Source organism: Poecile atricapillus, chromosome Z (assembly GCF_030490865.1).
Source record: "Poecile atricapillus isolate bPoeAtr1 chromosome Z, bPoeAtr1.hap1, whole genome shotgun sequence".
Taxonomy (NCBI): Eukaryota; Metazoa; Chordata; class Aves; order Passeriformes; family Paridae; genus Poecile; species Poecile atricapillus.
The window spans coordinates 111,509,379-111,535,575 of NC_081289.1; the positions used below are offsets into that span (position 1 = coordinate 111,509,379).

At 37.8% G+C, this 26,197-nt stretch overlaps 1 protein-coding gene across 1 annotated transcript in view; it reads left to right on the plus strand.

Annotated features, from left to right (window-relative positions):
- Positions 1-25,857, plus strand: part of TJP2 (tight junction protein 2) — a 63,727-nt gene extending 37,870 nt beyond the window's left edge. The window contains exons 3-24 of the mRNA XM_058826071.1: positions 3,558-3,611; positions 5,613-5,737; positions 8,269-8,371; positions 8,797-9,376; positions 10,946-11,049; positions 11,193-11,346; positions 12,348-12,456; positions 12,564-12,703; positions 13,212-13,278; positions 14,441-14,591; positions 15,306-15,414; positions 16,049-16,259; positions 17,626-17,813; positions 18,854-18,949; positions 19,057-19,136; positions 19,595-19,805; positions 20,227-20,327; positions 20,712-20,924; positions 21,286-21,396; positions 22,385-22,723; positions 23,162-23,247; positions 24,942-25,857. Coding sequence (XP_058682054.1) covers positions 3,567-3,611; positions 5,613-5,737; positions 8,269-8,371; positions 8,797-9,376; positions 10,946-11,049; positions 11,193-11,346; positions 12,348-12,456; positions 12,564-12,703; positions 13,212-13,278; positions 14,441-14,591; positions 15,306-15,414; positions 16,049-16,259; positions 17,626-17,813; positions 18,854-18,949; positions 19,057-19,136; positions 19,595-19,805; positions 20,227-20,327; positions 20,712-20,924; positions 21,286-21,396; positions 22,385-22,723; positions 23,162-23,247; positions 24,942-25,107 — 3,489 coding nt within the window. The 5' untranslated portion in view covers positions 3,558-3,566 and the 3' untranslated portion in view covers positions 25,108-25,857. The remainder of the gene's footprint in view (positions 1-3,557; positions 3,612-5,612; positions 5,738-8,268; positions 8,372-8,796; positions 9,377-10,945; positions 11,050-11,192; positions 11,347-12,347; positions 12,457-12,563; positions 12,704-13,211; positions 13,279-14,440; positions 14,592-15,305; positions 15,415-16,048; positions 16,260-17,625; positions 17,814-18,853; positions 18,950-19,056; positions 19,137-19,594; positions 19,806-20,226; positions 20,328-20,711; positions 20,925-21,285; positions 21,397-22,384; positions 22,724-23,161; positions 23,248-24,941) is intronic.
- Positions 25,858-26,197: the final 340 nt, after the last annotated feature.

A 26,197-nucleotide genomic window follows, 5' to 3' on the forward strand; every position in this document is an offset into this window, starting at 1 on the left:
GCCAAAGATTCTGCTAAACAGTCTATTTTGGGTATTTTAGAAAGCACCTGTCGTTTTAGTGTATGAGCATTAGACAGATTTAAGCAAATCCTGACTACAGTGTTCTAATTAGAAATGGACTGACTCTAGTCCCTAATGAATTTAGACTGGCTAGTTACAATAATTTGCATTTACTGCAGGTAGCCTGTTGTCTATGTGAAACCTGGGTGGACTTGTAAAACAGTTAGTGTTAGTAGCTGGAGGTGGGGTTCTTAACCATTTTGCCTGCCTTTCTCTCTCCAGTGTTTTGGTGTGCAATCTTGCAGTGAAACTGCGATCCTGTAAGGGATGCACAAGCTGCTCAGGATCCCTTTGTGTTTCCTTACAGATGAAGTATGAAGAAATTGGCAAGGTGATGAAGGCTTTTCATAACTCATCACTTGATGCATTCAGAGGAGAGTCACATCACTAAATGTGGAGTACAGAAATTTCGCAATTCGGGTGGAGACTTAGATATTAGTTTTGATCAAGTCCCTGACTGATGATTCGTAACATTTGTAGTCTCTTCCTCCCTCCCTCCCTCCCTCCCTCCCTCTCAATCTTCTCTTCTCCATTACTCTGACCGTATGGGTTAGCATTGTGACAATGGCAAGCAGCGGTAGTTTGTTTTATAATATTAAAGAGATTATTGTTTAGAGATTGTTTTTGCCTTACGGGCTTCCAAGGTGGCCATTCAGTTCTTTGAACTGTGTTGCAGAGCCTGCATTGCTTTATCAGTACAGCAGAACTAATTGTGTTGTCTTGGTGATTACATTGTACAAAATCAGCTGTGCAAGTACATAGTGTGCTTTCCTTCCCTGATGCAGAGGACAGCAAATGGGAGACAGTTTCCCAAGGAGCAGTTTAAAAAAATGGATTACTTCAACGAATTTAAAAGTGAATTACTTAATTATCTTTTGAATTTTCAGTAACAGTGTCAAGGTAAAAACAAACCCCCAAATTTACACAGAATGTACCTGAAACAGTCACTGAGGATCTTTTTTCTAGGCACAAATGAGATAATGCTATAGTCTTGGCATCTTGCAAGACCTTAATTTTAGCATCTGTAGGCAGTAGTTTCTCGTTCGTTCTTACTACTTTTTTTTTCTTTCTGACCAGAACCATAAGAGTTATTTGTCAGAGTAAAGTAACATAACTCTGTAGGCTTATGATGCTTTGGTTTACTGCCCAGTACATCTCTCCACTTGTGCACAAGGTTATACTTACGCCACTGCTCACGGAAGGCCTAGTTTTCTGGAAAGAAATTCCTGTAAGTTTCCTGTTTCATATCCTTACATCCATCCCTGATATCTTTACAGTGCTTTCCTCAGTCCTTTTCCTGCAGTATTGTACCGAATAAACAGTCATTTCTCAGGTCTGTCTTTCATCCCCATGGGTCGTAAGCTCCCCCTGACTGCATTCTACCTGCCTTACTCGTGTACCTGTTGAGAGCTGGCCTCAGTATTCTTGGCTGGGAGGTGGTGCTTGTAGGAGCTGCATAAAGTGCAAACTGAATTCAAGTGACGTTTGTGCTACACGTGTAAGTTGTTGAGGCTTTTTTACCAGGAGGATGGAGAACATTTCCTATCTTCTGTGCTTCTACAAAATTTGAACCTACCTGCTTGTCCTTCAAATCTTAATCATCATTTGGTACTGACTTTCATTTCTAAAACTATTCAGTGAAGTCAGATGGAATTTAAATGACACTGAGACCTTTTTTCAGCATAGACTCATTTTTTGCAGAGCTTAAAAATACATAGGAAAGCAGGACTCTAGGAAGTGTTAGGGGTAGGTAATCTGTTTGATACATGCCAGATAAGCAAGCCTAGTTGCTTCCATTTACAGCAGCATCACAGCAGTTCAAAAGAAGAGCTTAGTTAAGGAGGAATTTTTCACTTGTGGCAGAGATTCTCTTTGTAAGGGAATATATCGAGTGAGTTCAGTTTCAGATGGCTGAAAGCTTAGACATGTTAACTGGTTAAATGGTATTACCAGATGAAGCAATTTTATTATGTGATTCAGCACATTCAACACTGACCCCAGACACATGTTTTGAATACTAATAATTATGAACACATTCTTGTCTGATCTAGACAAGTCAAAATTTAGAAACAATTACTTACATGTATTACTTTTAATATAAGCCATCGTCTCCTACATCTATTTTCAATTTTCTTTTTAATTAGACACCAGAGGTACTGGAAACTGGAAAGCATTGTTCACTTTCTGGCAGAACAGTGGAAATTTTACACTGTTCAGTGTTGTAAAATTCCTGGTAAGAATGCTGAATGTTTTGCATATTCCTTCAGGATCTCTGAGCAGGACTTACTTTTTTTTTTTCAATACAGTGAATGTGCGAGTGAAAATGTAAGTCTAGTTTCTCTTTGTGGTGCATAGAATCAGCTGAAACTATGCAACAAGGGTTTTTTTGCATATGAGAAATAACGTCCACAGCTTGCTGAACAGTTATGCACTGCCAGAAGTCTTACTCTGAAAATGCAAGGGATGCCTTAAATTACAGGCATACCCTTCTTGTGTCACTTCTGTGTCTATTGTTTCTGAGTTTAGTTGTCAGTACTCCCTATGATGCCTTTAAAAAGACCGTTAAGTCTGAACTGAGCTTCTGTCTGTAATTCAGTTTTCTGAGATAAAGGAAGACAACTTTCAACAAATAAAACCTATGGCTTAAGTATATGCATGCACATACTTATGCAGTGCCTGGATTTTTCTTCTGCAGTGGATACTTTCCATTTTGAAATGTTTGCAGTATCATTTTTCTGCAGTGCAGTGGCTCATTTTTCTCCTAGTTTTACAGGGCAGACACTGAAGGGGCTGGCTGTTTATTATATGATGCATCACAGCTGGGTGATTATTCTGTATTATATCTTAAGCTGTGATGTTGGAAAGATTTCAGGTTATATCATGTAAGATAAAGTGATCAGTTTTAACTAGAAATGTGGAAAAAAAAAGTCTCTGAGAAGTGTCACTGAAATGGCTATATCTGTATTACATAGTGATATATTGTGTTTTCCTGTAAAATTTAATTTCTTGATGGGAACCTAAATATTTAGTTATGTAATTCATAGCAGACAAAACATTTTGTTAAATCCACATGAACAAGACACAAGAGATTTGAAGTCTAGTTCATTTTGAAAACCTCAGTTTCGACTGCTAATCTTACTGCATACTAGGACAGAAAGGTCTTCCATAAGTATTTTATGTGTATTTGAATCAGGGCTATAGAATGCTAGTTGATCTGAGTTAAATGCTTTTGCTGAATAGGATTTTCCAGAAAATCAGAATGAGCTGTTAAATCAGTGAAACGTGAAGGGATACTACCACTCTGGACCTGTTAATAATTTTTTCCTTTTTTTAAAGAAAAATTGTCATTAATTGAAATATATGAATTTCAAACTAATTCTCCCCAAATATTAGAATATGCATATAATTTAAAATCTGTGTTTTAGTGGGATATTTCACATTTTAATTTAAATAGTTATATGCTGTGTGTTTTACTAATTGGTTTCTGTGTGCAACAGGCCTCAGGCATGGAAGAGCTGATATGGGAACAGTACACAGTGACCTTACAAAAGGTGAGTGAGTGCCCATTATATTTTTAGTTTTCAAATATTCGAGCACTGGTTTACTCTGAATATGTTTTGCAGCAGATTTTATTAGCATGTCTGAGTCGAGAATAGGATGAATTCATTGTCCAGATCAGGTATGGTTTTTATTTTAAAGCTTAGTTGCTACTCCTACAATAGCACATCTCTTTAATGTTAGGAGTAAATTCAACTAACAATTTAATATTTGCTACTGTTTGGTCTTTCAAATACACATAGCTAAATTTATCATTGAAGAGCCTTAAAAGTAAAGCAGATGGTTTTCTATCAAGCAGGTTGTGGTTAATGTCCAAGCTTTGTAATAATCACTGAACAGGATTCCACCGATTTTATTTTTGTAATATACTTTAATATATACTAGTGTAGAATCCAGTGGAAAAAGTGTCATTAAAACTTATAAAACAGGTGGACTGTAGGTGTCACTATGAAAGGTTTTTTAAGAAAAGAGGAAGTATCTCATCAAGTGGAGTCCTTTTGAATTAAAGAAAACAGAGCACTTATGCCTGTGTTCTCTAATAGCTAGGCTGCCACACCACAGTACAAGGTGTGCACTTTGGGCTTCAGTGGTGGTGGCACTCTTCTCAGCTGTTCTGGTGATCTGGGTTCAGTGAGCAGCCTGCACTGAGTTGTTCAAGTTTTTTTCACATCTTCTGCAGCGAACTGAACTTGATGAGCCAAGGTGAAATAGTAATCTTTTCTATATAGCTTGTTTCATGTGAGAAAGTATGGTTGAAAAGAGGTTGGTTTTGAGGTTACAGAGGAAGACAGGAAAAAATTGCAGAAGATCTTAGTTCCTGTAATTTCCAGCATTTCAGATCACTGATAACTGTGTAAATTAGCATTGCTTCTTTACCACATAGATAGGCTTAGGCTACTGAGATGGCAAAGGGCTGCTGAACTTGCTGTATCAGCCACTGTCATTGAATTTTACCATTATTTTGAATCTCTTGTTTTCGTGTAAAACATCAAACTGCTCCCTGTAAAACTGAGCTGTAGCAAGTGAAGTGCAGTTTTAAAAGAAAACCACACTGCTTTTTTCCTCCTCAAAGAAATAATCGCTTACTATCAGCATTAGTGGAACACGAGGTGACATACAATGGACTACACATGCTGAGTGGGTGTTGGGGGAAAAACATGACTTCAGTCTGATGTATTACTTTGCCACTATGTTAAAACATTTTGCTCAAATGTAGCATAATTTGTAATTTTTAGTGATGATGTGTATATTAAATATTAGATGAAATTGAACTTGTGTGTGTTTTTTTAAAACTTGTGCTCACCTTGCTGTCAGCAGTTCAGTTATGCTAAAAGTTATCAGGTTTAGTGCTGTTCCTTGGCATTCTGTGAAGCATTTCTTTGGTTTTATGAATGCTGTCCTAGGACGTCTATGGATGTGTTATTTCTATGATGACAGGTTTGACATAATTTACATATTTAAAATAGTTGATTGTGACAGAGGATGAATATTATATAGACAATGCATAAGTTTCCTAATTGCTCTTTGTAATCAACCATGATCTTTTTATTTTGATTGAGGAGTAAGTAGTTGTCACAAACTACTTAGCAATCATAATGAAGATGAGATCCTGGGAAAGCTATTCCACTTTCCCAAGCATCACTAACAAAGTTGATTTACCTAACAATAAATTTGCTATGAATAACCCATGGGATGGTGAAGCAAAATGCAGGCAAATTTACTAAGTTTTTCACTTAACTACCAATAATCAGAAGGCTGTAGAGATTTTGGAAGACAGGAACTTGTCATTTTGATACGTGGATGTGTAAACCTAATCTTTCTTAAATCTAGAGGTACTGTGTGTGTCTGCAGCACTCTGCCTGCAGCTATCATATTTTATATAATATCTACTTGGAGTGCCATCATGAGAACATTCTTTCTTTCTTTCATTTTTCTCCCTGTCAAAATTCCTGTCAATGTATTCAAGTTTTGTTGTATTTGGTTTTGTTGTAAAGGATTCAAAACGAGGATTTGGGATTGCAGTTTCTGGCGGCAGAGATAACCCTCATTTTGAAAATGGTGAAACATCAATTGTAATTTCGGATGTTCTCCCAGGTGGTCCAGCAGATGGATTACTTCAGTAAGCACTTTTTTCTTTGTCTGGCATTTTGGGGAGCATGGCTGTAGAATATATAAATCCTTTAGACAGACATGGTTGAAATCCTGATGATTTAATCACCTCAAGATTTGGTGCCTTCTTGAATATCTAGATATCTCTTTGAAAAAAACCAAAACCAACCCAAAACAATAAAACAAGTAAACCCTACATAGAGGTGTTAGTTGCTGTTTAGCAAGACATTACATTTCTGTGGTGGTATTGAAAAGTCTTTAACAGTTAAGTATGTTTTTTTCAAGATTGCATTTAATTTAAAAAAATAGTAGAAATACTTAGTATCTTAAAATTATCCTCCTTAACATCCTCCTTGTTCCTCCTCCAGTAAGCATGTTTAGTGATTAATCATTAGTTTCCAAGAATGGCTTAAGTCAACCCAAAGAAGGTTTGATTTTATATCCGAAAGAAAAAATTATGGAAATAGTTTCTGTTGTCTTTCTGCTAACTTCATCCTTGGTGAGGCAGCATCTGTCATGTACAAACAGTCAGTCTGTAGGCTTAGAGTTTCTGTCCTACATCATATTTTCATTCTTTGATCTGAAATACCTGATGAGGACTAGACAGTTTGGAAAATGCCAAATAATTGTGCAGAAATAATAAATCATGAGAGTAGATTCTGTCGCTATTGCCATGCATTTATTTTTGGTCAGAAAATGAAATGTCTGGCATAGGAATTATTGAGTAACTAAATAAAAGGGTAATTGTAAAGCACATAATAAATAATTTGTTACATAAGTGTATAAATCCTACATTTTATAACCGTGAGCCCTGCACACCATCACTGTTCCATAATCACCTGTGATTTGGGAATGAAATGATGTCCATAAATTATGAAAGATCATAGGTAAATAGATGATGGCAAGGGAATACCAAGATATTTGGGCACTTTCAGACAAAACGCATTCTGAAGAAAATTGAAGGCAAAGCTGTTCCTCCAACAAATCAAGGAACATAGGTCTAACCTATGGATGCTAAATCTGAACCAGAGTGCCTGTAGTTATTACAGGCCACATAGCTCTCAGGCCTGACTGAGAGCTAGCCTGAGAAGTTCATGGGAGGATTTCAAAACAATCCTCAGGGACACAACACAGCCTTGCAAGTGCTGTTTGTCTGTCCTCTTGTTTTCCTTGCGGGAGAGGGTCAGGAGGTGGTGTACACCACTGACCAATGATGGTGATGTAGCAGTTGACTAACCAATAAGAGTTTCCTTTCTGTACTTTCCATGGAACGAGTCTATAAGACAAGCCTAGAGTAACAAACTAGAGATTCTCCTGTTCTGACTCCACGAGAGTCTGTGTCGCCTCTTTCCAGCCGTTCCTAATTAGAGCGACATTAACCTTCAGAGCGTATGGGTAAAATCATCCTGTCATCTTTTGTAGGGTAAAATGTGTAGATGAACCACTTGACATAATAGTGCAATGTTAAGTTCAATACTAGCTTTGGATGTATAGATTCTCCAGAGATCTATTTTAATTCTTGCATAAACCTGGATGAAGCTGATACTGAAATATAGCATGCTGTTCCGGCATACTCATCCACTAAAAAGAATTGGAAGGATATGAAAAGAGGCACAGAAATCATTTAGGAGTTAGAGTGCCTTACAAATCGAGGCTTAGAGTATATAATCTTCTTAATTAAAAAAATAGATTGCAATGTGATTTAATTATAATGAAGATAAAATAGTTGGTACCAAAGATTTCTTTTATCTAGCAGAAAATGGCAAAGTAACTAGTAATTTTTTTGAGCTCATGCTCTGACTGTAACTGGGTAGTCACCAGAATAAACTAATATGAGAGTATGAGGAGTGGTAATTTCGGGGTTTTTTTTAATCTTCACTTTTTGCATTGAAATGCCTTTATGAAGTTTATGGGGTTAAATTAATCAGTGTTGTGGGGGTATTTCAGACGGGGTTATGTGGGTGAGGTGTTAGTGGTCTCTTTGATATACAGGAAGTCTAACAGAAAAGTTACTAATCTTAGTCTGTGCTTTAGGGCAAGGGAGACTTCTTGTGTGTTACTGTTTTATTGCGATTTTTTTTCTCTTAATCACCTTTCTACAGAGTAGATGTGACCAGATGTGAACACCAGACTTTAGGAAAAATGTACTGCAGTTATACTTGTGAATATTTGCCTAATGGCTGCAGCAGTTTGACGCTTTCATGAAATTCTTATTTAAAACTAGGAGTCCTGTTTCAATGTGCATCACAAATGTTCTTTAATAAATATTATGACAAGATGCTTAAACTGAACATAGTATATGCACAAAGATAGTGCTGCTCAATGTCTAATTTTTAGATGTACCAAAAGCTGTTTCTAGTATTCACATATTGTGGAATTGATATAGCAAACAGAGTTTAAAAGCAAAACTCCTTGGTAAATGGAACTAAATCCATAGGTTTCCTCTGTAAAAAGAAAAAAAAAAAGATTTTTTTCTGCTATTTTCATGAAGACTTTTCTTAAATCCTCTCTTTCTTTTTTTATCTCCCTCCCCATTTCCAGAGAAAATGACCGAGTGGTCATAGTTAATGGGACCCCGATGGAAAATGTTCTACACTCTTTTGCAGTTCAGCAACTTAGGAAAAGTGGGAAAGTGGCCACCATTGTAAGTAAATTCCAAATGTAATCAGTGTAGCGCCAGTGGTATGTACCTGTGTAACCAGTCAGGATTTTGGTTTTCTTCTATAAAGTGTACAAAACAAAGCAGTCCTTTGCCAAGTGCAAAGTACAAAATAAATAAAACAAAGACATCGTTTCTGCAGGTGAAACAAATGAAAATTAATCAACAGTATCACAAAGTTATCTTGCTGAAAAACAGAATAAAATTTTATTTTATAATGTTTATTTTACTGAATAACAAGTGGTACAAAATAGAAGTCACGTGAGGCAAATGATGTTCTGCATACACAGATTTTGTCCAATAATAAATAGAATATATATTGACACATGAAGAATATTTATCTGTTCAATTTCACATTCTGATCTTTGATAGAATTTGTTTGTTTCTTTGTTTTCTCTTGCACTGAACAGGTAGTGAAAAGACCAAGGAAAGTGCAGGCAGCTGCGCTGCAGAGAAGCCCCTCCCTTGACTATGAGGACAGAGCTTTAGATGTAATGGATGACCATGCAGAATTTGATGGCAAAAGTGCTCGAAGTGGCTACAGTGAGAGAAGCTGGCACAGTGGAAATGGAGGGCGCAGCCAAAGCTGGGGAAACAACCTGGATCAGAGCTATAGAGATGAGCACAACCGAGGGCGTAACCGAAGCAGAGACCGTGACAGGGAATTCAGCTACAGCCGCGATCGAAGTCGTGGTAGGAGCGTGGACAGGAGCTTGGATCGAGACTATAGAAGGGATCGGAGCAGGGGAAGGAGCATCGACAGGGATGCTGGCTATGAACGGGACTACAGAGGAGACTACAGCCCACCCAGTTACAGTCATGGATCTTTATCTGATCCTAGATATGGGAGGGAAATGAGGAGTCGTAGTCGGGACAGGCTTCGTTCCCGCAGTCCTTCACCTGAAATACACCGTCAACATGAATACCTAGGACTGCAGGATCAGGGTGCACCAATCAGTGTTCTCTTAACAAAAGGCAGACATAACGAAGGTAGGTACAATAGGGGAGGAGAGGAGTCAACTTCCAGTACAGCATGGGTTTTGGTGGGGAAAAGAGAAGAGCTGAATTACTTTCTACTTTTGTAGGTTAAGTGTTGACTTTTGTAACTGATGGTTTAAGTTGTTCTGTCATTCTTTCTGGCTGATTTGGGATGCTTTTTTCCCCAGAACCTTGAACTTTACCTTTGAACAAAGATTTATTCACCCACATCATTTCAGTCTTTTCAAGACAGTGCATCCTTGGTTTTCCATTTTCTCTGCCCTTTTCTTCTGGTTCTGATGAAAAACATGGATCCGATAATGATTCAGATTACATTTGGCACATCTACAAAAGGGTTAGCTAGAAAGGGTAAAGAGTAGACTCTGCCTTTAATAATACAGTTTGTTTAGTTCTGGTCATTAAAGAATACTGAAATAGCAGCAGGTGAAGCACTGAAATATCAGTATTTCAGCCTTTCTTTGCTGAGTATTGAAGAGTGTAAATGAAAGCCTGAAGGCTTCATGCTTTCATGCTCCCCTTCTAAGTCTGACCCTTTTTTCACTGTGAAATAAAGATTTGTGGTGGAAAACATATCTGAGAGTAGATTGTACATAACTGTCTATTTGGGGTTTTTTGCAGGGGGAGAGGGGGTTTATTTCTGGAGGGGTTGGGTTTTTTCCAAATCTGCCGTGTTGTAATTTTAACAATTTTTTGCTAATTAAACTTTGTATGCAGGAGCTAATATCTTTTCTTCATTGACTCTGGCAACAATCCTTTTTCTTCCTTCCTCTGCTTCCTCTGCATGTAGTGTTTCCACTTGTAAAGATAATGCAGATATGTATACAAACAAGGAGAAATTTAAGGTGCATTTGTTGACTTTTATGTTTAGCTATACTGCAATAATCTCTGTTGTTCATATGGACACTTTGCAGATTTGCTGAAACGTGGTGATCTTTTAAAGCAGAACAACATTCTGTTCCTCTAGGATGCATGTTTTTTAAGGACATTGCCTTTCTTTTTAAGTAGCAAATATACTGACCCAAGTAACTTAGATCACAGGGCAAAAAAGGGACAGGGGAATAAAAAGAAATACCTTTGCCTGAAACAACCATGACATTTCCTGGAGTACAGATAGGGCAGGGTCAACATGCAGCAACTGATGAAAAGAAATACTTCTGTTAGTGCTTTTTGACCTTTTTGCCCCTTCTATGCTCTGCAAAATGAGAATCAGAGAGAAGCAAGTCCAGTACATTAATAAGCAGCTCCAGAGCAAAGGTGTTGTTTTGCTGCTGAAGGTGCAGACCAGTCGTCCAGCTGTAATTGGATGTGGGTAGTTGCTTGTTCATATTGTAATGGCAGCACAGGTATCAGAAACTTGGCTTAGGGTGAAGTGGGGTTTACTAGGCCTACATTTTTTTCTTCCTCTTGGTTTTTTGGGTGTTGTTTTTTTTTGTTTGTTTGTTTGGTTTTGTTTTTCTTCTCTTATGGTATCATGGTGTTTGATGCATGTACACTTTGTAGTTTTTAAAACAATGCATCTTTGGTCATATTCTAAGCTTCATTCTATCTTCTTGGTTCCAGAATATGGACTCCGTCTTGGAAGTCAGATCTTTATAAAAGAAATGACCCATACTGGCCTAGCAACCAAAGATGGCAACCTTCATGAAGGAGATATCATTCTCAAGGTCTGTTCTGGTTTTACTGCTAGCAGTTTGGCAAGCACTGGTTATAGTGGTTATTCTGAACTAAGTCATGTTATAGTCAAGTTTGCTATTAAACTTGAGCACCATGTGGACTTCGTTTGTTATTGTTGCCTTTTTGTGTCCAGATCAATGGTACAGTGACAGAGAACATGTCTTTAGCTGATGCCCGAAAATTGATTGAGAAATCACGTGGGAAACTCCAGCTGGTTGTTCTCAGGGACCGAAAGCAGACGCTGCTCAACATTCCTTCATTGAACGACAGTGACTCAGAAATGGATGGTGAGGTTTAATGTGGATCCAAAGTTCTGGACTCTGTGCAAGGACACAATGGAGCTTATGTTGTTTTGCTGTGGTAGAGTGGTATTAAGTTCTTTAAGAAAAACAATGAAACACAGACAAACCTAAATAAGTCAATTAAGCAACAAGTCCCCTTCCTTTAGGTGAAAACAATTTTGTAGTAACCATAGAATTACATTTTAGGAAGGGGCAGAGATAGAGGGACCAATGTTGGTCTGGCAAAATCGGTCTTACTTCTTGGAACAAGCAAATCAGTTGTTCTAATAAAAATTTTTAAAACAAGTGCATTGGACTGGTCTCTCCTTCTTAGGGCATGAACATTCATGGCTGGATTCAAATGGAGGGAAGACATGTCAGGACAAGAGGAAATTAAGTGTCCCTAGAAAACTGGTTTCTATTCCCAGCACCTGTTCCATACAAGTGTGTGAGCTGTACCTCTCAGCCTGATCTTGCTTTGGGAAGGACTCAGAATATTTGGGAGAGCAGGATGTTATATTATTTGGAACAAGATACTTGCTTTTCTGGTGTCAAAATATGGGGTGGAACTTTCTGTAGGTTTTACTGTGAAGTCTGAGGTGCAGTTCAAATCCAAGGACCACTCTTGTTTCCTTTGCTGCTGAAGGGCAATGATGTGAGGACTGTTGATGTGAGGGTGGTCTTCGGTTTGGAAACCTCCACAACACCTCAAATCAAAGCCTGCTTGCACTAGCTAATGCATCTGTGGTTGTGCTCAAAGTAGTTGTGTGATGTGAGTGTGCTTCTTAAAAGTTCTGTGAAACTTTCCTGAAATATTTTGGAAGGGTGGAATGGTGGGAGCACTAAAAGGCACTTTCTGAATCTTTGTCAAATCCAACTTAAGATGAGAGTGTGCTGAAATGATCAGGGTATCCTATATGTGAAAACTTTGTAAATACACATGCTGATCAGGTGAGCAGTTAACTTAAACAAATCCTGCATATCTTGTTTTTTCACTCTCTTTACAGATATTTCTGAAATAGAGTCAAACAGATCATTCTCCCCTCAAGATGACAGATTACATCATTCTGACATAGATTCCCATTCATCCAATGAAAAACTGAAAGAGAAATCAAAGTAAGAAATGGTCTTCTCTAGTTCATTTTTCTCATGAATATCAAGGAAGTTATTCAAATATATGCATTCTTATCTGATTACATGACACTTTTTTTTCTTTTTTTTAGTGCCAAAGAGGATCCCTCCAGTAGGATGTCCAGAATGGGAGCAATGCCCACTCCATTCAAATCAACTGGTGACATTGCTACTCCTGCTGTTACTTCTGTAGACTCAAACAAAGACCTGAAATACCAAGATGACACAGCAGGTCAGAGCCTGAAGGTTTTGGATCCTTTTTTTTTTTCCCTGGCCACAGAATGTCCATTCCCTCAATCCCATTGATAAAGCTGGTATGCTCTTCATGTCAGTCCCACCCTGACACACAGAGGAAAGGTTTGTCTTTGCTTTGTGGTGCAGGGAAGAAACACCTGATATTTTTTGGCTGCAGTTGCTTATTAGAATTACCGGGTGAAAAAAGCAAATACTGTTCTAGAACATCTGCTGTTAGACTGTTGCCCTAAGCAGACGAATGAAATCTTATTTAGCTTGCCTGAAAGCTTGCCTTGTGTGTCCCTTCCTTGAACTTTTTTTTTGTTTTTCAAGAATTAAAAAAATAGAAATAAATGAATTTTAGTCAGACATGCTTGATTTTTAACTCTGTATTAATCTTCAGTGTGGAGGGTTTGATTGCTATATAATAGCTAAAAATTCCTGCTATTTATAACTTTTTCAATATCTCAGTAACTTCTTTTGTCTTTTTTTTTTTCTACATTTAGTGCCTCAGCCAAAAGCAGTTACACGAACAATTCTTAAACCCAGCCCAGAAGATGAAGCAATATATGGGTAAGGTGACACTTGTGGAGTTCTTTTGCACTCAGTATTATTCCAGGGACCAGTATGTGATTCTTGGCTGCATGAGTTTGTGTTCTTTCTCCCATTTGGAATGACACTCCCTTTATAGCTTAATGCCAAGAAGAGGTGACATGGCTTCTAACTGATGATATTTGAGATCAACTTAGTTTTCAAAGTACAACACTGTGTTTATAGGCTTGCATGGGAACATACACAAGAGTTTTGGTTTCTTTTATTTTTATAGAAAATAAATTTTATAGGAAATAAATGTACATGTTTTCTTCTGAGAGTTTCCAAATAAAGAAATTGAAGGAATAGAAGTGTTGGAATTGTAAGAAGAAGCCTAAAGTTTTGAAAATTTCATATAGCTTGGGGTATTTTCCTAAGTGGATTTTCTTCTCAGACGTTTTCTGGGTTGGACCCTGTGTATATTGTCATTGATGTGCAAATTAATCAAGTGGTTACTGTGGCGAAGGGGAATTTATAATACAGGCTTAGGGTATTACTGAGAGTGGCTGACAGATAAGTAGTGTCCTCTGAGTTGGAAGGTCACTCTGGCATACAGCTTTTCTGACAGCAAAAAAGCTGAGCCTAGTCCAGTAGTCTCTCCTACTGCAATGTGAAAGGAGTGATTGTTAACATATCACTAGATTTTACTTGAAAATATTTCTCAGTACAAGAAAATTTGAAGACTTCTAACGAACATGTTAAACAGTAAAGAAAATAGGTATCAGCTTAATTGATATGACCGTTCCTTAGATTATAGAAGAAAAACAATGAGTATGATTACTCATAACTCAGTCTGTTTGCACAAAAACCACAGGTGTTCTTATGACAGAGGATACAGTAGGTAGGGAGCTACTTTGGAGTTTCAAAAACAAGGACCTGTTTCCCTGCTCAGTCAGGTCTGTGCATGCCACTTAGTCACTATTTCTAGTTCATTTTCCACTCTGAAAAATGGAAAGACTCTGCTTCCTGCCTTCACTGAAGAGTTGCCTCAGTAAATACAGCCTATATAGTGAAAAAAATAAGATCAGAATATTATTAATATGATACTTTTCAGGGTTTGTAATTTTTTTTCTTTTGGCATCCTGCTATTGCTATATGCTTAATATCTGGCCTTACTTCCTTTTTCTGTTTGTAAATCCTGTAGTCCTAATACAAAAATGGTGAGATTCAAGAAGGGGGACAGTGTGGGTCTACGACTGGCTGGTGGAAATGATGTAGGAATCTTTATTGCTGGAATTCAAGAAGGTACCTCAGCTGATCAGGAGGGACTGCAGGAAGGAGATCAGATTCTTAAGGTACGACTATGTGTCCCTGAAATGCAAATTTGCTTGTTTGCTTCTTAGTGGAAATATAGGAAAAAATATGATTTTAGGAATGAAATTATTGCTTTGGAAGGGTGTATATGTGGTGGAGGTATCTTACAGAAATGAGTTTTTGAAGGAAAATTGTATACCAAGCTTTAGTTTGTTTATAATGTTGTGGAAGGAGTAGTTAAATATTAATTGAGAAAAATGCTGCAAAATGGGACAGTACATTTTTTGTACAATGTTTCTTCCTAGTCTTGGAGGGGGCAAAATTGGGGCCATCATAATTTTTTTCTTTCATCTTTTTCCAGTTTATTGGGTTATTGTAATTTATTTTTCAAATTCCTGTTTTATGTAATCTGTGCCACTTAATCACTTCATTCTGCTTTTTTACTGAAAATTCACATGGAAGGTTAATGTAATTTTCCCTCTTCCTCTTTTTTCTTGCCCCTTCTAGAGATTGTTAAAGTGGAATAAAAAATCTAGCAGTGTACGAACAGAACATTTTATTTCAGTAAGATAACTGTTAATAGCTGAAATTAAATATTCACAAGAGACAATCGTTGACTTTTATATAAATATAGATAGATATAAAAATAAAAGGGAAGAGAATATTTAAGATTTTTCAGGTGAAAGAAAAATCTGTGGTTATTCCTTTTGTTGTTGATTTATCAGTTGTTGTGGGGTTTGTTTTTTGGTATGTAGGTAAACACTCAAGACTTCAGAGGCATTGTTCGGGAAGAAGCTGTTTTGTATCTCTTAGAAATTCCCAAAGGTGAAACTGTAACAATTTTGGCTCAAAGCAAATATGAAGGTAGGTGCTTTGAAAAAACTGTATGTATATCTATGAATCTTTTAAGCTGTGTTTTGTCAATGAAACCACAAATACTCTCTCATGCTTATTTTTAATAGCATTTAAATTTATCTCCTTTTCACTAGTTGAGAAGATAGCTGTATTCCATACATACAAGGCTGTATGTGTGATGTATTTTTCAGAGTACTTCTCCATGTCTTTTCTTACTAGCAAATATCAGCTCTTAATCCTGCAAAGTGGCAAGGTACTGCTTTTTCTTCTGCTTTTCTGTCTGTAGCAGCTGGGAGAAGATCTGCTGTGCCTTGGCCGTCAGAAGGAATTTGGTCAGCAGAAAATGGACAGCTTTATTCATGAGCAGTTAAGGAACAAGAAAGCTTCTTGCTTCCCTTTTGGGAGACACAGCCTGCTGCAAGACTGTAGTAGCATAGCTGCCTTTTGCCCTGGAGCTGTTAAGGGCTGTGCACATACAAGTATGGAATACTACTGATAAGTGTGTCTAGGGAAATGTAGATCTGAGTTTTTACATCTTTCTGCGCAGACACTTAAAATTTCAAAGCTGTATTTGCTAGAATCACAGCTTAATCTTTCTTTCACATGTAAAAAGGTATAAACTAAAATGGAGGTCTTGTTTTAGTCTACAGAGACATCATGGCCTGTGGCAGAGGAGATTCATTCTTCATCAGGAGTCATTTTGAATGTGAAAAGGAGTCACCACAGAGCTTAGCATTCACCAGAGGGGAGATCTTTAGAGTAGTTGATACACTGTATGATGGCAAACTGGGAAACTGGCTGGCTGTGAGAATTGGAAATGAACTGGAAAAGGGCCTCATTCCAAATAAGAGCAGGTAAGATGTCACCATGTCTTCCTACCCATTGTTGGAAGGAAGATGTTTTCCCTCCATCAAGTCATTTTTGCTTCCTATGCCATACCTTTCTTCCTTTTTAGTCCCCTCTACAAGAATGAATAAATTGTTTTGTTTTCACTTTTACAAGAATTGTGCCTATAAAAACTGCATATTTTAGAACCACGGAATTAGGCAAGGAGACAGTGAAGAGAGGGGGGTATTGTCTACATACTAGGTCATTATTTGCAGCACAGACCTAGAGTTTCTGTCTCACAATAAGCCAAGCTTTGAGCAGTAGCTGCTCCAGTTCCTCTTTCAGAAAATGGGTGGTGGGTCCTATTTTTGTTTGGTTTTTGCTTTTTTTACCCACCTTCTTCTTTGTCTGTCCACCCTTACCAACTCAAATCTAAACAAACAAAACACCCCCAACCAAACAAAAAAACTAAACAAACAAAAAAATCCTTCACCTTAGGAAGCTCATAACTCTGTGCAAGAATACTCTGATGAGTAATCTTTTAGAAGAATTCAGTGCTTGAATTTCTTATGTGTATCCTTGTGGACAGTGTTTTAAGTATTTATTCTGAGGCTTTTTCTTTTTTTGGTAGCTGTATTCTGTACTTTTGTGTGAAATATTGCGTGAACCACAGCAACCTTTTTGCGTAAATATGCTTTCCTAATCAAAATTCATGGGAGGTAATAATAAGCATTCAAATGTGCACAATGCGCAAAAGTACTAAAATTAATCAGGAGAATATAAAACCGAACCCTAAAAACACAACCAGACCTAGCTGAATTTTTACACTGTAGCTTTTAAGTTCTGGAGTGTGGTTGTGATTTTATGATGGAAGGAAAAGCTCACAATTACATGATGCACACAAGTTACAAAGTACTCTTCTTGTGTGACTCCCCTGTCTGTTTCCCCGGTAAGTGCATTTTCTCCTCTCCGTTAATTGATCTGACCAAACCAGCCTTTGTTTCTATGCTGTAGTGACTTAACTTTTGAGGCCTAATGGAGAAGACAATAGTGACAGTAATTTCTTAGGTCTTCAGTTCTGAGTTGCCCTCTCTCACCATCTCTTTGCATGTGCATTCTTATATTTATGCTTGTGTAAGTGACCGGTTTAAGACCTCAGGACTCATTCTTGCCCACCAGCTTGCAGTGTGGCAAGTGGGAGCGTTTCTCTGGCAATGTGTTTGCTTCAAGGCAAAGGCACCTGAACTTGTTGTCTTTCACCTCCTCTCCTTCCTATCTATCTGGCAAATTATCTGTTGCAAATTCAAAATCCATTGTTTATCAGTGAAAGCACACCTGTCTTCTTCGATTAGTTCTGAACTCCTTTCTTTCTCTCCCTGCTTTCTCTGTCAGAGCTGAACAGATGGCCAGTGTTCAAAATGCCCAAAAAGATGGCTCAAGTGATAGGGCAGATTTCTGGAGAACACGTGGCCAACGATCTGGAGCAAAGAAGAATCTGAGGAAGAGTCGTGAAGATCTGACAGCTATTGTATCTGTGAGCACAAAATTCCCAGCTTATGAGCGCGTTCAGTTGCGTGAAGGTAGGTGAGACTGCTTTGAGCTGGCTGCCCATTTATTGCTGGCTGCTTTAGCATCCAAATGTTTGGTCAGCTAAGAAAGTAATTTCTAGCACCTTCTAATGATGTTAAAGTAGAACAACAGGAAGGGATGACATTTTTCTCAGAATGGAGATCTCTGGATACTACTAATTAAAAGAGAGCTTTTTTACCATTTTAAACTGCTGCTGTTCTCTCTTGCATCCAAATTACACCTGCAAGTTTTAAGGTTTAAAATGAAAAAGGGATGAAACAGCAGGACTTTGCTTGTTTCCTCAGATTCTTCTTGGCTAGCTCTGAAAGTACAATCCATATGCCTGAGATCAACCTCAATCTTCATAAATAGCACTTCAGCAGTAACTTCACAGCAAGTAGAACCCAGCAGTCCATACATATATAATCATGGCTCATGTGGTCTTATCTCCAAGACTGTAAACTAGCTATATTACTGGTGATGAGCAGATCAAGCTGATTTTCTGGATAGTAGCAATGTAAATACATGACAGTATTCTGTCATGTATTTACATTGCTATGTAATAAACAGTAGAGAGTAATTTAAAGGAGATCCCAGATGCCAGAATGAAGACTTGGGGTAATGGCATTCCCCCATTTACTTCTGAAGACTGTGTTTTCACTTGGTTTAACATGAGCAGTAGCAAAGTTTTACATCTCTTTGCTTCTTCAAGCTGCATTGCAGTAGGCTTACAATTTGTGTCTTTATTCACACAAAACCCAGCATGTCAAGGTTCATTGGGTTTTGATGGATGGAAAGATAAATGAAGATCTGTACATTTTCAAATGTAGAATATTCTAAATACAATTCCACTAGAAGGAATAAGAAAGCTGTTAAATCAAAACAGTCTATTACTTTCTCTGGTAAAAGTAGTTTCCTCTATTATTAGTTGCACAAACCTCTGAGAAATAATTTTTTAAAAATATATTTTAAAAAATAATATATTATTTTATATGTATATATAAAATCAGTCTTATCAGATTTCTCTTTTCCCCAAATACTTTTCTTTCAGCTGGTTTTAAGAGACCTGTGGTGATATTTGGCCCTATTGCAGATGTCGCTATGGAGAAGTTGTCAAATGATTTGCCTCACCTGTACCAGACAGCAAGTAAGTTGTTCTCTTGGTGTCTTTTTCATCCTTAACTGAGAGAATGGATAACTTAATAATCACAGCTGCCTGGCCACTCTAGATAAGCTAAAATGTTGTCTTTGCAGAGACAGAACCCAGAGACGCAGGTTCAGAGAAGTCAACTGGGGTAGTGCGCTTGAACACTGTAAGGCAAATCATTGAGCAGGTAGGGCATTCCTCTGAAAATTGCTTATGCTCAAAGGTGTGGTGTTTCATTTGCTTGCTTCTAGAACTTTGAGAGTACTCAAATTTTCACTATATCTATTTCTGTAATAAGCTTCATGATAAAGCTGTTTCAAAGTTGTTCAACGGCAATTTTTGGTAATTTTTATAGCTTTGAACCTGGTATTAGAAATTTTCCTTCTCATTCTCCTTCTCAAGTCCATTCTAAATTTGGACAGAGGAAAAATTTACTATATGCTTTGTGAATTTGCTAGAGGCTTTATGGTCATGTAGTGCTGTATTTGCTCTTAACATTCTACATATGGTATAAGTGGGGGAAAACATTCCACGAGTTGTGCTCTTATTTGGACACAAATACCCTGGTTTTCCTAGGATCCCATGTTCCAGTCACCTCCACTTGTTCCGACATGCACCACATTGACTGGCTTTTCTTGTTAACAGGATAAACATGCGCTGTTGGATGTCACTCCTAAAGCAGTTGACCTGCTAAATTACACCCAGTGGTTTCCAATTGTGGTCTTCTTTAACCCAGACAGTAGGCAGGGTGTGAAGACCATGAGACAAAGGCTATGTTCTACATCAAACAAGAGCTCAAGAAAACTTTATGAGCAAGCAAACAAACTGAAGAAAACTTGTTCCCACCTCTTTACAGGTAAGGAAGAATGTTTGTTTAACCTGCTTACTAAGAGAATAGTGTATGAGACTGTGTAAGTCTCAAGACATCTGTTTATTACTCTGCATACTAACTCATGCAAGCTGGAACTAAAAGAGTGTGAAGGTATGATCATGAGTAATGCCTTCCTTGGCTTCTTTCAAAGTTTCTTGTTCTGCCAAATTCTAACAGAGAAGAAAGTGTGAGCTGGTGTACTGTCATTAGAAGATAAGTGATTTAATAAGCCTGGAAATGGACCAGCAGTAAAACAAAAATATCGTGCTTGTGAATGATCTAAATGAAGTGGCTGTTTAACTTTCCCACATACCTAAGCCAAAAGTGTTAAACAGCAAAGAATGGATAAAGGATTGGATTGCATTTACTATGTATATATACACACCTTTTCCTTCAATTTTTACAGCAACCATTAATTTGAATTCAGCCAATGACAGCTGGTATGGTAGCCTGAAAGATACAATTCAGCAACAGCAAGGAGAAGCAGTATGGGTATCAGAAGGAAAGGTAAGCAGTTAATTCATACTCTTTGAATCTATAGAGATGTTTCCAAGATGGTTGAAACAACAGATGTTTTACTTGCCAATAAAAATTTTCCAGATTTCCATTTGCCAGTAGGCTAGACAAAGAGTCAGTTTATGTATGTCTGTAACAACAAAAAAAAATTGCTCTTTCTGTAACACTTTGGAGCTTTCACCACTAATGCTAGGCTAGGAGAGAATGATGATGAGGGATAAACTTTTTACAGGACTTTTTATTGCGATTCTGCATTGGTTTCATTCAGTTCCATGAAGTCATTCCTAAGGGCTTGTTTGGCCTGAGGTTGAATCAGAAGTGGACTTCAATTCTATTCTATTTAATCTTTGTTTCTTCTTACTGACTTTTCTCTAGATGGATGGCATGGAAGATGATGCAGATGAGCGTATGTCTTACCTTACTGCCATGGGTGCTGACTATTTGAGCTGTGACAGTCGGCTGATCAGTGACCTAGAGGATACAGATGGAGAAGGTGGTGCATACACTGACAATGAACTTGATGAGGGTTTGGAGGAACCAAGGATTTCATCTGTTAGCCGATCCTCTGAACCTGTGCATCATGAGGAGGTGAGATGATTGGATTTTTCAGTAAGACTGAGCTTTGGGCTTTCTGAAAACCCTTCATGTATGGCTTAAAAATCAGAGGGTTTTTTTTTTAAAACAGCATCTATACCTTGCTTCTGATAGTGTTTTAGAGCTACACTGTGAAGAGGAAAATAATAATAGCTCTGCTTTTCTGCCTAAATTTGTAGGTTTCCTGATGATGTCTCATGACCTTGAACTTTTGAGTTACATTTGCAGTGATTGTAGTCAGGTTGTTGTCAGTGGTTTGACTCCTGGTTACTGTTCCCACAACTGTTAACTTGAGAGAGAGGAAAAATGATTGAAATACTGGCTATTGCAGTGATTTTATCTCTTCCTTTCACAGAGTTTAAAAAAGCCTACTCCAGAACCAAGGGCTCAGTTGAGAAAAGCTGGTAGCAGGGAGATCCTTAGAGAACCGAGTCCGCCTCCAGCATTCAAGCCTGAACCACCTAAGGTAAATTAGTAGAAGTAAATCTGAATACAAACATCCTCTTTCTGGAGAATTCTCCAGGGTGGCAGATCGGAAAGAGCAACAGACATGGTCAGAGACTAAAAAACAGTTTAAATGTGGACAGAAGAAATGACTCAAAGTGTTGCAGGATCAAGCAGAAAGAAGACTTACAGGATAACAGTTCTTCTTAAGTACATGTGATCACTAATATATCATTTCCATATGGAATAAGATGCTTTACTCAAAGCAAAACAAGAGGCACTTTTTTAGCTCAGCAAGATCAAAAGTAGGCTTTTCACTGGGGAAAACATATCTGATGGCTATTACTGTGAAACACAGACTCAGAATCTACCACCTGACCATCACTTTAAATTTACGTTAACTGTTCAAACATTGCTCAAAAATTATGCGGGGGGGGGGGGAAATTACAGTGTTTGGACAGTAAGGTCTATTTTAGAAATTTTTGAATTCACATGACCCTGAAGTCCTTTCTTTGTGAGGATTGGTGCCTTCATATACTCTAAATATTCAAAATACAGCCAAGTATACCTTGACAATGAAGATAGGGCAGAGGAGGACATGCACAGGAAAAACAAAAGCTAAATATAAAACAGAATTCTGTGAGGGTTCTGTGCACTTCTAAATTTCAGGTCACGAGACTCCACATTAAGCAGTAGTGAAAAATTATTTGGGGCATCAGTTTTCTCTCTGCTGTGCTCTAACACAAGTAGCTCTGGTAATCCTCAACAAATAGGACAGACAAATGTCTAAAAAGTCCAAATGTCCTGGTCTTCTGTAGGTTGATGTGTAGGCTATGAGCTTATGCCCAAAATGTTGCAGCAGTTCAAATATCTTTGAAGTGTCTTTGATACATATGAAGATTGATCCATGTAAATACACAGGCAAAGTGATTACTTTCAGGTTAAAGCCTTCTTTTGAAACTAAAATTATACAGTTGCTGATGTAAATTTTGTCGTTTTTATACTTGCAGGGAAAGTTACAAAACAAAGAGGATCCATATGACCTCCCCAAGAGCTATGATGCCAAATCGAGTAATGTTGCTGTCAGCAGTGAGACTTCAACTGTTCCAGCTAAAGCAGCGCCACCACCTGTTTCTGTGAAACCTGCCTTTGGGCGTCCCATTCTGAGGAACTCTCAGCCAGCAGTCCTGCCTGCGGAGGAGGAGGATGAGGGAAAGTTGGAAGAGGAAGGAAGTGAACAAGAAAATACTCCAAAATCAGTACTGAGGAAAGTAAAAATATTTGAGGAGATGGATCACAAGGCAAGGATGCAAAGAATGCAAGAGCTGCAAGAGGCCCAAAACGCCAGGGTATGAAGAGATGACTTTCCCCCTCCTGTGCTTTGCAACCTATAGAACAGCCAGAGCCCTGAAAACAAAAATAATGCCCTTTGCATTGTGTTGCTTTTGGAGGGACAAGTTTGGGAAACCACACACAGAGACATACTCTTACTCATTGTGTGCATTCGTGTATAAAAAGAGGTAGTATTTTAAGGTTTCCTGTTGTAGCTATAAAAACCTGACTTCTAATAATCCTATTGCTGTTGGCAATCCATTGTTCTCAAGTGTGCTTTGAATTACTACTCTAGCAAAAGGTTATGTAATTGTAGGATTATCAGTAGGATATTACCAATTTGTGCTTTAATTATTTCAGATGTAGCTGTGACCTGCTAGATCCTAGATCCTAATATAGGATCCCTAATGGAAGAGTTAAAAAGAACAATGATTTTCTTCTACTTTCTTTTAAAGCTTGAAATAGCCCAGAAGCATCCAGATATTTATGCTGTCCCTGTCAAAACACAGAAGTCAGAACAGAACTGGCCCCAGCCAATGAGGTAAGGTGTATCCAATTCCAAGCATTCTCTCTTGATTCTTGACTTTGATGGCAGGAGGAAAACTGATCTTGCCAGTTTTTGTTCATACAAATCATCCTGCCTTGGTATATCATTTTGTTTTGGTGCCTCAAAGATTATTGTAAAGGTAGGGCAGAATTTTAGCAAACTCTTCAGTGAATTCATTTCAGGATTTTATTTGTTCTTTTAGTACATTTATGGTAAGTTCATTTATAGTATTTGAGTCATCTTGGAAGAAACACTATATTCTGTCACTGAAATATGTGCAGAGCCAGTTTTTTGCCCCAATCAGTATTACAGAAGCTGGACTGTATTCATGTCCTCTGATGTCCATCCTACCTGTGCTAGATACTAGATAGACTGACTGATACTGATAGTCTATCCTAACAAATATTTGCTGTTCTAATAACGCTTAGTTACCTAAATACTTATCCTTTACAGGTATGTAGTGTGGCTAGGTAAATCAAGGATGAAAGCTGATATAGGTGACCCATCAAATCTCATGAAAGTAATAGTCTTTTGTTAAAATTCAGTAAGTTCTGGATGGATTGACCACCGCATCATCTTACCCTACACACTGCACATTTCTAGGACTTGACACCTATGCAAGGGCAAACACACTGCATGATGGATTGTGTTTTCTGTTCTTCAGGAGTCTTAATTTTTTCTTGCATCTTAGCAATAGCCAGTAGAAATTGAACTTTTTTTCCTAGTAAGTCAAATGCTTTGATATAACAGTAAATAATCTAAAATGCAAAGATGGAAAAGTGGTATTTTCTGGATTTCTTGACAGGTTCAGAGAAACATCCTTTTTTATATAGCATTGGAAGCTTTATAAAAGTAAAGAAAATTAATCTTTCACCACATTTGCAGAGTGTTTGCTTGCATGTAGAAATCAGTGTTGTTTGCTTTCTACAGGAGTGTTAATGATTGGCCTTAGAAGGGGGTATTTAAGCCCTGGGAGAAAGATGTGAGAATAACATCTTGTTTTTCCAGAGCATGGGTTGCAAAAATCATGGAGCTTGAAACTGAGGAAATACCCTGCCTTGATAGATTCTGTTTTTCTATGTCTGCTTAATGTCACGTCAAGGGTGTATCACCACAGCCTATAAAAAGCGAAAGTGTGGGTTATTTCTGCCCACTTTAAAGGCCAAGGGTCTTAGTGAGAGCCTTGAGTGAAAAGGCTACCAATGTAAGAAATATCACTTAAGAAGTCTTTGGACTTTGAGACAGAAGACTGAGCATGCAAAAGAAGAAGAAGGCATAGAAGAAATTCTGTGCAAAGCTAAATAAGGGAGATGTCAGTTGGGGGAGTACCAAGGCTGAAAACCTCTCTGCTCAGGGAATAGAGTACTGTAAAAAGCGATTGATGTCTCTGTGTGTGCAGGGATGTTTAAATTTTAAATTGTAAAATTTTAAATTTGGCATTTTTCCAGGTAGGTCAAGTACATCAAATCTGAACATCATCTTCCAGCTTGATGGAAATAAGATGCCTCTCCAGATAGGTTTACCATAGTCATGCAGTTTTTTATTGGCTAGAAGGGGTTTCACTTGCTCCATCTGCCTTTCTTAAGCTGTATGTGGCCATGAAGCAAATATTAAGCACAACTGTTTTTCACTTGTTCATAATGGGAGTAGACATGATCTCTTTCTCTTTCCTTATTCTACTGTGTTAGCTCCAGGCCTCCAGAACCTCAGAAGCCTCCTGTTAGACCTTACCTGGAGAACCGTGCCAGTTACGGCAGCGATGAGGAGGAGGAGGAGTACCGCCGGCAGCTGGCAGACCACTCTAAGAAGGGCTATTATGGACAACCATCCAGATACAGAGACACAGAGTTGTAGGCTTGCTAGCTTGTCCGTGTCTAACACTCTTCCAAGGTTTCTTCTTTTGCAGCCAAAGTGGAACAGTAGTTAGTCTTGGAAAGCTGTATATTTACTGGGGGTGGTGTTAGAGGGTACGCTACTCAACTCAGACATATCTATACACTGGAACTGGAAGAGTTCATTTTTTGGGGATATTATTTTGTCAGTGTCTATGAAAAGAAATCACTATTGCCTGAATGCTGTTGCCTGTTTTATAAGGACCAAATCCTTAAAGTTTGTGTTAATTCTTGGCATTTCCATATTTTAATATAAGCCCCCCCTTTATCCTTTTTATTAATGCTGCCTTTTCAGACTGTTCTGCTGTGTTAAGAAAGTATGATCCCAGAGATACACTTCCTAATGCAATAGAACTAAATGTGAAAGTGTATTTGAAGAACAGTAAGTGCCTTTAACAAGAAGCATCTGAAGCTGTTTTGACATCTGATACTTGGTGCAAAGCCATAACACACTAAAAAGGGGATTGACTGTTTTACCTATCTTTATTTTTTATCAGTTTCATGGTAACAATTTTCCTTGCATGTTATTTTTCTAAGTTCATAGATGCATATGCAATATTCATAAAAACTGACTGTATATATTAAAGGTGCAATTGACTGGGTGGTTAGAAAAGACCAGAATGTGCTTAAACAGAGAAAATGGTGTAGAAAATTCAGTCACATATTAAAATTTACACAGACTACAAATAATAAAGTATATATTCTAGACAAACCTTATGTATCTAATTTTTCTTTTCAACAGTATTAGTCCAGAATTGCTGACTTCCATGAGTACACTGTTTCAGTTCAGGGTCTCCTCTCCTTCTGTTTAAGTAACTAGAAAACATTGCTACTGATTTGCTTCACACTGTTCTGAACATCATTTTAAAATCTGCTGTGATTTAAAGCTGGTGTGAAACTATGGAATTCCTGCAAGGGACTTACCTTTTAGAATATTAAGTTTTGCCTCACCATTTCTGCTCTTTAACCTTATACAATAACATTCTTGAAAGTGTCATAGAGAAAAAATTGGTTTGATCATACAATATGAAAGATTATTTTAGAAGAGCATT